At 35.0% G+C, this 16,585-nt stretch overlaps 1 protein-coding gene across 1 annotated transcript in view; it reads left to right on the forward strand.

Moving 5' to 3' along the window:
* Positions 1-16,585, forward strand: part of LOC135123342 (dorsal root ganglia homeobox protein) — a 146,114-nt gene that overhangs the window by 12,852 nt on the left and 116,677 nt on the right. The window contains exon 2 of the mRNA XM_064047902.1: positions 6,164-6,281. Within this exon, the coding sequence (XP_063903972.1) occupies positions 6,188-6,281 (94 nt within the window). The 5' untranslated portion in view covers positions 6,164-6,187. The remainder of the gene's footprint in view (positions 1-6,163; positions 6,282-16,585) is intronic.

The following is a 16,585-nucleotide window of genomic DNA, read 5'->3' on the forward strand; positions in this document are numbered from 1 at the left end:
CCCTCGTCCCGCCCCCGCCCGACCCTCAATAATTAACATGCGAATGTAAAATTGATGAGATTATCGTGATGCTGTGTCGGTCGGGATTATGTAGTAGTCTCGCAATGGGTCCTCGTATCGCGCAGTAAGTTGATCACGGGGGCTCCTCGTAATTCTATTAGACTGGATATCCCTTACAGAGGGCCCCCTCCGTCAGCGAATTAGTCCCTAATCATACGTATGGAATGCAATTTCGACTGTACATGATGTTTGCTTGCACGGGGCGGCGTAATATGCTAATCACCTCTCTAATTCGAGGAACGCACATTATTACGTACGCTCAATTGATATTAATGACGGAGTCTCTTCGGGAACGGCGGAGACACCTGCTAACGCTAACGGAGTAACGCGGATTTATCGGGGTTTCTTCATTTGGCGGCGAGATGGATGGATCGTGGTGGCGGAGGAGGGCTGGCTAATTGTCTGGGTTTATTATTATTGTATTAGGTATCTTTAAAAATCAATATCTTAGCTATTTATGGAAATTTCGAAGCGCGGTTTTCACCACTGGTCTTAGATACAAGAATAATATGGCTTTGATTTCGATAGAAGATATATCGTTCTTCGTTGGCAAAGTTGGGTAGCAAGGTGGATATCGTATTTATCCGCATTAATTTAAATGATTTGCAATTGATCATTGGGGGTGTTCACATTCCACCTAAGTCAGCAGTGGAGATTTATAAAAGTCACTGCGTGGATCTTGAAAGTGTTTACAACATAATCCCTGATTCTTGGGTCCCCGAGATTCTTTCAAATTACTTCAAAAACAAAACAAAAGGAGTCCACGAGATTCTTTTAAATTACTTCAAAGACAATACACAAGAGGTGCCCGAGATTCTTTCAAAGTACTCCAAAAACAAAACACAAGGAGCTCCCGAGATTCTTTTAAATTGCTTCAAATCCAGTACATCGAAAGACCTCAAAGTTCGTTCAAATTGCTGCAAAAACCAAACAAAAAGAGTCCAAGAGATTCTTTTAAATCACATACTTCAAATACAAGACACAAAAGGTCCTCGAGATTCTTTCAAACCACTTCAAAAATAAAACACAAGAGGTCCCCGAGATATTTTTAAATAACTTAGAATACAATACACATAAAAACCTCAAGATTCTTTCAAATTACTTCAAAAACAAAACGCAGAGAGGGCTCTCGAGAGTCTTTCAAATTACTTCAAAAACAAAACACAAAAGGTTCCCGAGATTCTTTAAAATTACTTCGAAAATAAGACCCACAAAGGAGTCCCGAGATTCTTTCAAATTACTTCAGAAACAAAACACAGAGGGGTCCCGAAATTCTTTCAAATTACTTCAAAAACAAAACAAAAGGGGTCCACGAGATTCTTTTAAATTACTTCAAATACTGTACACAAGAGGTGCCCGAGATTCTTTCAAATTACTCCAAAAACAAAACACAAGGAGTTCCCGAGATTCTTTTAAATTGCTTCAAATGCAGCACATCGAAAGACCTCAACGTTCTTTCAAATTACTTCAAAAACCAAACAAAAAGGGTCCACGAGATTCTTTTAAATTACTTCAAATACAAGACACAAAAGGCTCCCGAGATTCTTTCAAATTACTTCAAAAACCAAACAAAAAGAGTCCACGAGATTCTTTCAAACCAGTTCAAAAATAAAATACAAGAGGTCAACGAGATATTTTTAAATACCTTCGAATACAATACATAAAAACCTCAAGATTCTTTCAAATTACTTCAAAAACAAAACGCAGAGGGGGCTCTTGAGAGTCTTTCAAATTACTTCAAAAACAAAACAAAAGGAGTCCACGAGATTCTTTTAAATTACTTCAAGTACAATACACAAGAGGTGCCCGAGCTTCTTTCAAAGTACTCCAAAAACAAAACACAAGGAGTTCCCGAGATTCTTTTAAATTGTTACAAATGCAGTACACCGAAAGATCTCAAAGTTCTTTCAAATTACTTCAAGTAGGTACAATTTATACCGATTTTTCGAAACATTCGGATTGACATCTGCGGCCCGAAATCTACAAGAAAATGTATTTAGTGAAATTTCAAAAATTTTGTTGAAAATTGGTCGAAAATTGGGGTATTTTGCATATTTTGAAAGTTTCAAAGGACGATTTTGGAAAAACTATTGGAGTTATCTTAGAAATGAAAGCGGATATGATTTCTGCGGCCCGAAATCTACAAGAAAATGTATTTAGTGAAATTTAGAAAATTTTGTTGAACGTTGATCGAAAATTGGGGTATTTTGCATATTTTTGAAAGTTTCAAACGACGATTCTGGAAAAACCCGAGAAAAACCATTGGAGTTATCGACGAAATGAAAGCGGATATGACTTCAGCGGGCCGAAATCTACAAGAAAATGTATTTAGTGAAATTTAAAAAATTTTGTTGAAAATTGGTCGAAAATTGGGCGGATTTTGCATATTTTAATATATTTCAAAGGTTATTCTGGAAGAACCATTGGAGTTATCGAAGAAATGAAAGCGGATATGACTTCTGCGCCCCGAAATCTACAAGAGAATGTTTTTAGTGAAATTTCGAAAATTTTGTTGAAAATTGGTCGAAAATTGAGTGGATTTTGCATATTTTTATACATTTGAAAGGATTATTCTGGAAGAACCATTGGAGTTATCGAAGAAATGAAAGCGAATATGACTTCTGCGGCCCAAAATGTACAAGAAAATGTATTTAGTAAAATTTCGTAAATTTTGTTGAAAATTGGTCGAAAATTGGGCGGATTTTGCATATTTTTATATATTTCAAAGGACGATTCTGGGAGAACCATTGGAGTTATCGAAGAAATAAGAGCGGATATGACTTCCGCGGCCCGAAATCTACAAGAAAATTATTTTGTGAAATTTCGAAAATTTTGTTGAAAATTGGTCGAAAATTGGGGTATTTTGCATATTTTTAAAGTTTCAGAGGACGATTCTGGAAAAACCATTGGAGTTATCGAAGAAATGAAAGCGGATATGACTTCTGCGGCCCGAGATCTACGAGAAAATGTATTTAGTAAAATTTCGAAAATTTTTTTAAAAATTGGTCGAAAATTGGGGTATTTTGAATATTTTTGAAAGATTCAAAGGACGATTTTGGAAAAACCATTGGAGTTATCGAAGAAATGAAACCGAATATAACTTCTGCGGCCCGAAATCAACAAGAAAATGTATTTTGTGAAATTTCGAAAATTTTGTTAAAAATTGGTCGAAAATTGGGGAATTTAGAATATTTTTGAAAGATTCAAAAGACGATTCTGGAAAAACCATTGGAGTTATCGAAGAAACGAAAGCGGATATGACTTCTGCGGCCCGAAATCAACAAGAAAATGTATTTTGTGAAATTTCGAAAATTTTTTTGAAAATTGGTTGAAAATTGGGGATTTTGCATATTTTTGAAAGTTTCAAAAGACGATTCTGGAAAAACCATTAGAGGAATCGAAGAAATGAAAGCGGATATGACTTGTGCGGCCCGAAATCAACAAGAAAATGTATTTTGTGAAATTTCGAAAATTTTTTTGAAAATTGGTTGAAAATTGGGGATTTTGCATATTTTTGAAAGTTTCAAAAGATGATTCTGGAAAAACCATTAGAGGAATCGAAGAAATGAAAGCGGATATGACTTGTGCGGCCCGAAATCTACAAGAAAATGTATTTAGCGAAAATTTCGAAAATTTTGTTGAAAATTGGTCGAAAATTGGGGTATTTTGCATATTTTTGAAAGTTTCAAAGGACGATTCTGGAAAAGCCATTGGAGTTATCGAAGAAATGAAAGCGAATATAACTTCTGCAGCCCGAAATCTACAAAAAAATGTATTTAGTGAAATTTTAAAAATTTTGTTCAAAATTGGTCGAAAATTGGGCGGATTTTGCATATTTTTATATATTTCAAAAGATTATTCTGGAAGAACAATTGGAGTTATCGAAGAAATGAAAGCGTATATAACTTCTGCGGCACGAAATCTACAAAAAAATGTATCTTGTGTAATTTCGAAAATTTTGTTGAAAATTGGTCAAAAATTGGGGTATTTTGCATGTTTGAAAGTTTCAAACGACGATTTTAGAAAAACCATTGGAGTTATCGAAGAAATGAAAGCGGATATGATTTCAACGGGCCGAAATCTACAAGGAAATGTATTTAGTGAAATTTCGAAAATTTTGTTAAAAATTGGTCGAAAATGGGGTTTTTTGCATATTCTTGAAATATTCAAAGGACTATTCTGGAAAAACCATTGGAGTTATCCCAGAAATGAAAGCGAATATGACTTCTGCGGCTCGAAATCTACAAGAAAATGTATTTTGTGAAATTTCGAAAATTTTGTTGAAAATTGGTCGAAAATTGGGCGGATTTTGCATATTTTTATCTATTTCAAAGGACGATTCTGGGAGAACCATTGGAGTTATCGCAGAAATGAAAGCGGATATGAGTTTTGCGGCCCGAAATCTACGAGAAAATGTATTTAGTGAAATTTAGAAAATAATGTTGAAAATTGGTCCAAAATTAGGCGGATTTTGCATATTTTTATATATTTCAAAGGACGATTCTGGGAGAACCATTGGAGTTATCGAAGAAATGAGAGCGGATATGACTTCTGCAGCCCGAAATCCACAAGAAAATGTATTTTGTGAAATTTCGAAAATTTTGTTGAGAATTGGTCGAAAATTGGACAGATTTTGCATATTTTTATATATTTCAATGGAGGATTCTGGAAGAACCGTTGGAGTTATCGAAGAAATGAAAGCGGATATGACTTCTGCGGCCCGAAATCTACAAGAAAATGTATTTAGTGAAATTTCGGACATTTTGTTGTAAATTGGTCGAAAATTGGGGTATTTTGCATATTTTGAAAGTTTCAAAGGACGATTCTGGAAAAACCGTTGGAGTTATCGAAGAAATGAAAGCCAAAGACTAGTTAAGCCTCACCTATACCCACCCCGATTTCAATTGTGATTAATTTTTCATTCGATACCAGAATTGGGGGAGGAGATAATTTCAGAATCGATATTTCTCTAGAAAAATTTACCATTTTAAACGTGTTTTAAGTAGTTTGTTATTGAAAGAAGAACGTATATTAAGAAAAAAAGGCAAAATATAAGCCCCGCCCACCCGCCCGATCTCAAATGTGACTTTTTTAAATCGTCGTGAGCAAATCCTTATTTTTCTACAAGAAGTTACCATCTAATAAAACATGTTTTTAAATAATCGTATTGTTTAAAGGAAACTATATGTATTAAGTAAAAAAGAAAGCCAAAGATTAAGCCTTAAGAATTTTTCATTTGTTGTCAGAGTGGTGGGAGGAGCTTAATTTACTGCACTGCTGACAGAACTAACGTTTTAAGAAGATCTCCAGTTAGTATCATGTGTAGTTACCTCATTATGTGACATTCATTTTGACAATCTAGGAAAAATTAAAAAAAAATTAAAATAAATTATTATTACTATTATTAGTACTAAACAATGCTGTGTATAGATTTTCCAGCCCGGACTTCAAAAGAGCACCACTCTTCCCCGAAACGCACCCCGTGTAAAAATTAGCAATTCCCATTACGTAAATGGATCGGATTGTAGAGAAATGCGATTTCGCGTCCTGCATGCGCATCTACATTTCCAATATTAGTTCTGTAGAGCAAACCCAATTAAAGTGGCTCTAATTCGACAAAGTATCGATATTACGTCTGTTCTCTCCATCTATTTGTATATATCTACCTACATCTAGGCGCCATCCCGACAGCGCGCAATACCCGATGTATAATTACCAGTATGACGACTGTCTCGCTCATGATGTCACGTATCTACTTAATATAGTTAACTTAATCAGAATTAATTCGCTGTTAATTTAACCGATGTGACCGACAGCGTAGGCTTTATCTAATTTAAAAACCCGGCTCGAGCACCGGTTTATATAGATATTTCAGTTATGCATATTAGCTGCGGCACAACACCGCCAGATTCTCGAAAAAGATTTCGGAAATTTCTTGTAGAAGTAGCAGTATGGTCGAGTTTGGAAAGACACCCGCAAGTGTCACCTGCTGGACCTCTTCTTAAAAAGTAATAATTATAATGTATAGGTATATGGTGATCTGACAATTTTTACTCGTAATAAATATTTACCTCTTTCTCATTTCCTCGTTTTTCTGTTTCAGATTGCGGGTGGGGGAGGCAGAGGCATGTTCTGCTACCACTGCCCGCCCGCCTTGCACCCCGGAGCGCCCCAGCCGCGACTCCCCACCCTGGAGTACCCCTTCACCCCGACGCACCCCTGTGAGTAGCTACTTTGTCCGGCGAGATTAGCGCATAATCGCAGGTTGTCAAAAATACTTGCGATCGGAGGTCAAAACTAATGCGCTAACTAAATCCGCCCTTAATGCGACATGCGGTGCCGAAACTTGCGTTATTAGGGGTGGACTCTCGGGAGACTGATCGCCGCAACGCACATGTTGATAAGAGCAAAAATGCAGTAATAAAATTGTCCCATTTGCGGGTGTGCGGGTTTGGGGAAGGTCGCTTTGTGATTTTTTCAAGAGGGATGAAGAAGCGAGAGCTTAAGGTGGTTAGAAACGTGGAGGACGGTTGCTGGAAAAGTTGCATGTTTGGAGGTGGATGTGTGTCCTTGGACGTATTTCGTGTACATCAATTAATTAAGGAGGATAAGGCGGTTTAAGTAAAAGTCTAGACTGAAACTAGTGGTTTAAATTTTTTTTTTCCTCCATCGAAATTAATACGCTAATTCTTGTTCATCATTTAGCTCTGACGATGGTACCAGTGGATACCGAAACACGTTAGCCCTCACTTTATAATGAAATTTGAACTTATATTTTCGCATCTTTTTGATATAATCGCCGAAATTAGTTTGACGCCCACTGATCGCTTCTTTAACTTTTTCCTTCAACTTCCCTTTACATCACCTACTTTCCGCCTAAACCCACACACATACCCAGAACTTATCTCTCCCGCCACTCGTACAAAGCCCGGAATTTATGCCGATTCGCCGCGCCAAAAATCCCCCATCTGCTAAAGTGACAGCTCGCGACACAATGGCACCGATAATGACAGACCGTCAGGTACGGGATTAACGGCTAATCGCATCATCACAGGGCGCATTAGTGCACTCTGACCTCGGCGAGGCGGTGACGCCGCCCCCACGAGAGAAAGCACTGATACATTTCAATCGTTGTGATGCTTGTCATTGAGTCATGAAATTCCGGACCGAGCCCTGTCACCGACGATTACGTACTGATTTCGCATTCCATTTGGCGTATCGATGCTCGCAAAATCACACGGCCGAATTTAAATCCCGCTTTTTGAGCGGGACGTCCGGGAAATCCCGCCGATGTCGGATTTAATGAGAGGCGGCGGACGAGCTTGGGGTGGACGCGCGAAGTTGAGGAAGTTGGGAGCGGCCAGAAGGTGGAACAGTTAAATGTGTGGAAACGGTTAAATATCTTGAGAAGTAGGTATAAATATCAACTGAAATTAGGTTTAGGGGTACAAAAAGTTGTGCTCTAACTATTCGTCAAAAAATTTATTTTTTTGGTTTATTTGGTAGACTGAAACATATAAGTACTTATATCTAACTTATATCTAACCTAACACTAACTGAGACATAACTCATGAGCAAAATTAACAGCAATTATTGTTAAGAATAGAAAGGAATTCACGTCTGAATATATGTTTTGAATTCTGGAAAAGATCAAACTTTTCTAGGGATGCAAATTTGTTTCCAAGTTCCATTAGTCTATTAATTGGATTATTAAAAGCAAAATTTGTTTTTAACGAAGAATGGACTCTAAAAATGTTTACACTGCGTGTGTTACAAACCGAAGGATCGGGAACATAGAAATCAAATTGTGATAATATTTCAGGGCTAACAATATGAGCATTTATGACACCATGTAAAAGGCAACCATCCGACAGTATCCTCCTTGTATGCAAAGAAGGCAGGTTTATGAACTTGGTGATGATCTCGTATTGGCCTTTATGGTGGGGCCAATGCATTCGGAACTCCAAACATCTAAGAAACTTCTTTTGAATTCTTTCCAAATAATCATTATCCGTCTTATAAAAGGGAAACCATATTAGTGAACAATATTCCAAATGCGAACGTACGAGGGAACAGTAAAGTGTCTTTAAAGAGAACGTAGATAACATGTGACAGTGACGCCATACAAAACCCAACTTGTTCATTGACTTTTTGAAAATATAATCGTAATGAGATTTAAAAGACAATTTTGAATCAAACATCACACCGAGGTCTTTTATTTCATTTACTACCTTCAAGACACTGTCATTTATTTTATAGGTATGTTGGTATAAATTTTTTACTTTACAGAATGTTATAACATAACATTTATCAGTATTTAAAAACAATTGATTCCGATCACACCATTTATATAAGCTATTTAAATCAGATTGTAATTCCAACGCATCCTGGGGAGATTTAATAAGTTTAAAAATTTTCAAGTCGTCGGCGTAAAGTAAGAAATTAGAATATTTGAAACAAAATTGTAGATCATTGACAAACAGCAAAAATAATATTGGACCACAGTGTGATCCCTGAGGTACACCAGAAGTAACTTCAAAACTGCGGGATATAAAATTGCCAATTCTAACCTGTTGACATCTGCCCGATAAAAACGAAAACAACCAATCTACAGTGGAACTGTTAAACCCTAGTTGACTCAGTTTAGAGATCAGAATGTGATGACTGACCCTATCAAAGGCTTTTGCGAAGTCGGTGTAAATGGAATCCACTTGAGGCCTTACTTGAAATGAATTAGGTATTAAGAAACACGTAGTAAGACAATAAGTTTGTAAGAGAAGATTTACCTTTACAAAACCCATGTTGATGACTAGATAAAATCGAAGAAGAAGACCACTGTAGTTGTTTCGCAATAATGTAATCTAAAATTTTGGGGATTACTGATTGGATGCTCACCCCTCTATAGTTTTCTACTTTGGTTCGTGCTCCCGATTTAAAAATCGAAGACACATAACTACACTTCCAAACATCAGGAACTTTGGATTCCATAAGGGATGATTCAAACAATAGGAACAGTGGAACAGCCAAAGTACAAATGCATTTTTTTATAAGCATACTTGGAACACCGTCGGGGCCACAGGAATAAGAAGATTTAAGATTACTAATATTTTGAAAAACATCCAATAATGTTACCTTTAATCCACTATCAAAGACTTTTAAATTAGGTGAATTATTTTTTTGTAAATTTGTTGTGGGATCAGTAACATAGACTGTAGAAAAATATTCCGCAAACAGATTGGAAATATCTGCTCCATTGTCCGCTTTCTTATCTTTAAATGACATGTAATTAGAAATCCCATTATCCTTGTTCTTATTACGAATATATTTCCAAAAATAATTTGAGTTAGATGTAACACTAACATCAACTTGGGCAATGTACGAAGAATATAAATTTTCATTAAGGGTCTTGCAGCGAGATCGAATCGACTTGAAGTCAAGATAATCTACTAATTTGGCAGACAATTTATATTTAAAATGAGCGAGCCTTTTCTGGTAGCACAAATTTTTAAGATCCCTGTTAAACCATATCGGATAAGAACTCCCAGATTTAATCGTTTTCTTTGGAATATAGTAAGTAATGCCTGTAAACAAAATGTCATAGAATATCGAGACTTTAGTATCAACATTTTTATTACTGAAACAAGACGTCCAGTCCACATATGCCAAAAAATTATTAAGTGAGTGATAATCTCCGTTACCAAAATCAAAAACATACTTCTCCAAGAGTAAGGGAGCATCTGCTATACAAGGTACAGACCGCATATAAGGAATATGATGAAAATTTACATTCGATAACAGATCCATAGCTTCGCTAATTTCTATATCCTTAATATTAGAAAAGATTAGATCAAGAAAGACGCCTCTTTCATTTGGGATCATATTAATTTGGTTCATGTTTAAAAACGAATACAACCCACTGATTATATCAAAATTGCTCCGTGGCCCTGCACACGACATAAACATATTGTCATCAATCTTTATATTAGGTAAATTAAAATCCCCGGCAATAATATATTTGGACTCAGGGTATTTGTTAAAAATATTTTCTAAATCATCACAGTGGTTCCTATAAATAACTTCCGCAGAACCAGGAGGGAAAAAGATGCCTCCCACAATAAAGTTAAATTCCTTAATCTGAAAACGAAGGTAAATACTTTCAACTGATTGACCTATAAAGATAGTTGAGGAACATATATCTTTTTTTACAGCCACCAGTACACCACCACCTCTAACTTTACCACTAACACTAAAACTTCGATCAGCACGAAATATGTTAAAATTAGATAAACCTAGTTCTACATTGGAAACTTCATGTGTCAACCAAGATTCTACTATTATTATAACATCGTATATTGAAAAGTCATGAATCTTAGTATTTAGACCGACACCGCTTAACTTTTTTTGTGGGGTATACCTAACGAAATTGCTAGCATTTGTCCAGGAACCGCTCCGCGATATTTTAATAATCAATGTATGAAAAGTATTCAATACTTTTATTTATTTCGCAATATTTTTTTTATTTTCATTAGAGCATAATCAACTAAACACTAGAGAAAATGTTCAAAATTCTTACCTTGTGGATATAACTAAGCTCGTAATGTTTCCAAATTTTGATCATTTTTTAAAATAAAACTGATTTTAGCAATTATCAATAGCAATATCCTCTGAGAAAAGAGAGGGTGGGTAGGTGGGGCTAGTACCTGCTAAGAAATAATTGATTTTCGCAAATGAAGTGAAGCAATTTAATTAAATTATTTTATAATTATTTAATAATATAAGAAAAGACACTGAGGCTTCAAAACACTTTCAAATTCTTTCCAAACAGGAATACCTAGAACCTCAAGATTGTTTTAAATTTTCCAAAAAAACAAAAATCGGGGTCCCAAAATTAACTGAAAAACCGGTCAGGTCATAATTTTCCAAAAATAGAACACCAAAGTCCCCCAAAATTGTTTTAATAACAATAATAATGAACTCCTTCATTTTACCAAAATATCTCACAAACTCGATCTCTTTTGAAAAACTTCAAGATAACATAATAAATACAAACACCAATCATATACCCTCCACCCCTCATTGGGAAACACGGTTAAATTATAAAATTAATAACATTAGAAAATAACTAGGTCAAATGACACAGTACCTTAGAGGAGTTAAAACATGTATGCATTCGATACTGACCAACAATAATGTTCATCAAACTGATTACGATGAGTACAACACAACACTATCCCAAATTAAAGATACCCTATTGCAAAAGCTTTCCTTATATAGCAGAAGACTTAAAAGATACAAACAATCACATTTCAGAAAAATTCATAACACTAAATTTTTAAACAACGAAAAACTATTCTATCAACATTTAACTAATTCAAGCAAAACTCCATTATCCGGTGAACTTCCAAGTTCACAGGATGTAACAACATTTTGGTCAAAACTTTGGTCTCAAGAATTTGAATTTAACCAATCTGCCAAATGGATTCCTCATATATCCCATAAACTATCCACAGTTACACCAATGAATGATCATCAGATAACAGTTGCCGAATTAATAAATACCATCAATACAACACACAACTGGAAATCACCAGGACCAGACAAAATCCATAATTTTTGGATAAAAATTAAATTGTGTACATATTCATTTACTCCATCACTTAAATCAGTTCCTTCTTGACTTATCCTCCTTTCCGACATTCTTATGTCATGGTGTAACATACCTAAAACCTAAAAATAACGACACAAAAAACCCATCAAAATACAGACCTATCACATGTTTACCGACAATCTATAAAATATTAACCTCATGCATTACACAAAAAATTTATCAACACTGTTTTAACTCTGACATCATTAATGAAGAACAGAAAGGATGTATTAAAGAAGCCTTTGGTTGCAAAGAGTAATTAATCATAGATTCCATCATCTGTGAACAAGCTAGAAAAGAAAACCGAAACATATATATTGCTTTTATTGATTATAATAAAGCTTACGATTCTGTCCCTCATTCCTGGCTATGCAAAATTCTGGAATTATACAAAATTGATACTAAAATCTGCACTTTTCTCAAATGTTCCATGGAATTTTGGAAGACCACCCTCCAAATAACCTTAAATGAACAAACAATTCAGTCAGATCCAATAATGATCCGAAGAGGAATTTTTCAAGGCGATTCTCTTAGCCCGTTATGGTTCTGCTTAGGAATAAATCCCCTCTTCGATATCCTAAACAGCTGCAAATATGGATTCAACATAAGAATTAACAAACAAAGAGAAAACAAAATAACTCACTTGCTATATATGGATGACATAAAAATATATGCAAGTACACAAAATCAGTTAACAAACCTATTAAATCTAACTGAACAGTTTTCCGGTGATATTGGCATGTGTTTTGGTATTGAGAAATGTAAGACCCAAGCAATCAGAAAAGGCGTCCAACACCAAATACCACATATAACCCAGAATAACGAAATAATCGAAGCCCAAGAACGAAATGATACATACAAATAGTCATTAAATGATCCAAAAGTGATCTTGAAAATTTAAACATCGCAACAAGGAAAATCTTCACACAGTATAGAAGGCATCATCCAAAATCGTCCATTGAAAGATTCTCATTACCAAGACAGAATGGAGGAAGGGGTTTCCAGATCCTAGAAAACTTATATCAGAGACAAATCTCAGATCTGAAGAAGTATTTTTGAAACGAGCGGAAAGAAATGAAATGTTTCGCACCATCACAAGGGCAGATTTGAACCACACACCCTTAAATCTGTCGAACACCGAAGAAATCCACACCCCCCACAGAATAGACAAAATAATAAGTGGGCCAAAACAAAAACAACTACATGGAAAATTCTACAAAGACTTATAAGAAACTCATGTCAGCAAGAAGATGTCATTGATTTGGTTAAAAAAATCAAGTTTGTATGCCCAAACAGAAGGATTTGTGTTTGCTATTCAAGACCAAGTAATCAATACCAAGAATTACAGAAAATACATCATCAAATCTCCGTTCCTTGAAAATAACAAATACAAATTATACTGGGATCGCACAATACTTACAGACTTAAACATTACAGCTAACAGACCAGACATCATACTTATCAAAAAACACACGAACGAAGCCATTCTCATTGACATTGCTATTCCTAACACAAACAACATTATTCAAACATACCACACCAAGATTTCAAAATATCTACAATTATCGATAGAAATGAAATCCATCTTAAAAAAAAATCAATTCTACCCTTAGTTATCTCTAATGTAGGTGTAGTCCCAAATAGCTTAGTTGAGAATTTAAAGTCTTTGCATTTGAATGATTCAATAATTGTCAAAATTCAAAAAGCTGTTTTGTTAGGAACATGTCATATTGTTCGTAAGTTTCTCGAACAGTCTGATCATGTCAGTCAGATTAGATTAGCACCAGTAGGTCAGAGTAGTGTAGGTCACTTTACAAGTGATGCGCGGATAAATGATTGGTAGTTGCGCTAGAATTTTGGGGATGGGGTGAGATTAGAGAATAATAGCAGACTAATTTGTGTGCTGTAATTCTAGAATCTCGAAAGTTGTTTTGTTAATCTAATCAATGCTTATCATTACTTGGTCTTAATACCCGTAAGGATAGAAGTCTTGCCTGAATGCTGGTCATTTCCGGGTCAGTGGTGGGTCTTAATAATACATAATAGAATTTATTCGTATAAGTAAAAACACCAAAAAAAAAGAGTAAAGAAAACTTAAAGTTTAAATATTGCCTGCTCAGGAATAATATTCAAGGAATCTGCAAGTAGATCACAATGAAACGTAATATTGTTATGATAGTTACACATAAGTGCAATAGTTGACTTCACTAATACGTTAGATTTAGGTTCCTTAGTAGAAAAATGCAATCAATCTTGTAATTGTCAATAATATAAAGAACAATTATTATACAGGGTTTCTACAAATAATTATAGGATCGCACTAGGCCATGTAAACGTGCCGCCTCTCAGATTTAACTCTACGGAGATCCGTACTAAGTGCACAAGGACGCGTGACAAAGATCACACATGGACCACACACATGTGTATAACTGGTTGCCTAAACGCTTCATATGTTTTAAAAAAATAAAACTAATTCATTACGATAAAAATAAACAAATTTATTACGGTTACACATCACAGTAAATGTTGAAAATGTTCATCATTCTGTTCAAGGCACATGTTCGCTCTCTTTTTAATTTCAAAAATGTTCTGTAACATCCTTTCGTCAATCTTGTTCAACTGTTCAATTCTGCTTATGTCGTCTCAAATCATCAACAACTTCCTCAGATACTGAAAATCATCCACGAGAGTTCTCTTTGTTGACACTGTCAGTTCGAACAAATTTGATGTTTTTTGAATCATTACATCACGGTATTCTTGCTTACAAGCGGTTACAGAATGCAAACACTCTTCGTTTACGAATTCTACGCCCTTAGAATTATTTATAAAAGCCCTGTACGTCTAATAAGTGAGGAGTTTAAATCAAATCTATTTAATAAAGCATTGTGATCAAACCCTCTAGATGGGTACTCACCGTCCCCAAGAAAAGACAAAAACTTCAAAAATCTACGCTGTACTGCTTCCAGATGCAAAAGATGTATATTATAATTTGGAAACCGTATAATCGCGCCATATTCTAATCTAAATCTAACTAGGGTACTAAGTAAAAGCAGCAGTAACGAGAGATATGAGAATTCTCTGCAATTCCGGTATATAAAACCATATGTAGCGTAGGCTTTTACTAAGTAAAAGCAGCAGTAACGAGAGATATGAGAAATCTCTGCAATTCCGGTATATAAAACCATATGTAGCGTTGGCTTTAGAAATTGTTGAAACCACATAACATTTAGACTTATTTAATAACAGGTTATTGCGACAACACCAATCAAAAGACTATTTAAGTCATGTTGTAAATCAACACAGTCATCAACTGAACGCACCTCATGATATATTTTAAGATCATTTGCGTGTAATATTAATACGTTGGACGGGTAAATAAAATCCGGCGTAGGTAAAACTCAACAATTTATTCCTTAATAACTCGAATTACACTACTACTTATTACAGCAATTATGTACAGAATGCGTTCATTCACAAAATTTAAAACATGTTTTAAGTTTCTTGTTTTGAAAAAAAGATTATGTATATTAAGAAGAAAGGACAAAATATATGCCCCACCCACCCACCCTATCGCAATTGTAATGATTATTTTTATTCGTTGTCACACCGAGGGGCGGAGCGTAATAACTGCAAAATACATATTTTTGTACAAAAATTTTGAACATGATTTAAATTTCTTGTTGTGAAAAGAAGACTATGTATATTAAGAAGAACGGGCAAAATATAAGCCCCATCCACCCACCCTATCTCAATTGTAATGATCATTTTTATTCGTTGTCAGACCGAGAGGCGGAGTTTAATTGCAAAATCCATATTTCTCCACAAAATGTTACTCTTTTAGATTTAAGAACATATTTCACATGGTAATTTCTTGTAGAGAAATGAGGATTTTGCAACTAAGCCTCGCTGTCGGCTCACGATGAATAAAAAGGTCGTCACAATTAAGAGGGGGTGGGTGGGCGGGGCTTATATTTTGTACAATTTTTCTTAATATACGAAGTCTTTTTTTCCCAACAAGAAACTGAAAGCATGTTGAACTATTGTGTTGTTCACAGAAAACTATATATCTATATTAAGAATAAAAGAAAACAAAAATTAAGCACGTCCCACCCAAAAAAAATCGGAAATCGAAAAGCAAAGACGTGAGATGTAAAAAGATAATAGAAGAATCTAAAAGTGAATTTTCGTCACCGCGTACTTCTGTTAGTCTCGAAAAAGTTAGTAAAGATGAAAAAAAAAATTGAGAATAGTTATAGATTATAGATTACTTCATCATTAAATTATAGACGATAAATTTCCCTTATCAAACATTACAGACATTTTAGGTTCATTATCGGGAGTCGGGAGCGATATATTTTTCTCACTTAGATTTGAGTCAGAGATACTAACAGGTAAATTTAGATGTACAAAGTCGTCTTATACAATATTTACTACAAACCAAGGACAATTTCAAATTAAACAGTTCCCGATTTGCTTAAAGAGCAGCATCTTTGTAGGGAAGATATAGAGAAATGAGGATTTTGCAACTAAGCTACGCCCCTTGACTCACGATGAAAAAAAATCGTCACAATTGAGAAGGGGTGGGTGGGCGGGGCTTTTATTTCGTACATTTTTTTTATACGAAATTCGCAACAAGAAACTAAAAACATATTTAACCATCATGTTGTTCAAGGAAAACTCTATGTAACTAAAAAAAAGTCCCGATCTCAATTGTAATGAATTTTTATTCGTTGTCAGACCGAGGGGCGGAGCGTAATAACTGCAAAATATATATTTTCGTACAAAAATTTTGAACATGTTTTAAATTTCTTGTTGTGGAAAGAAGACTACGTATATTAAGAACAAAAGACAAAATATAAGCCCCGCCCACCCGCCCTA

This window comes from Zophobas morio, unplaced genomic scaffold, assembly GCF_036711695.1.
Source record: "Zophobas morio isolate AGI-343-1 ecotype UQ-CSIRO unplaced genomic scaffold, CSIRO_AGI_Zmor_V1 ptg000006l, whole genome shotgun sequence".
NCBI lineage: Eukaryota > Metazoa > Arthropoda > Insecta > Coleoptera > Tenebrionidae > Zophobas > Zophobas morio.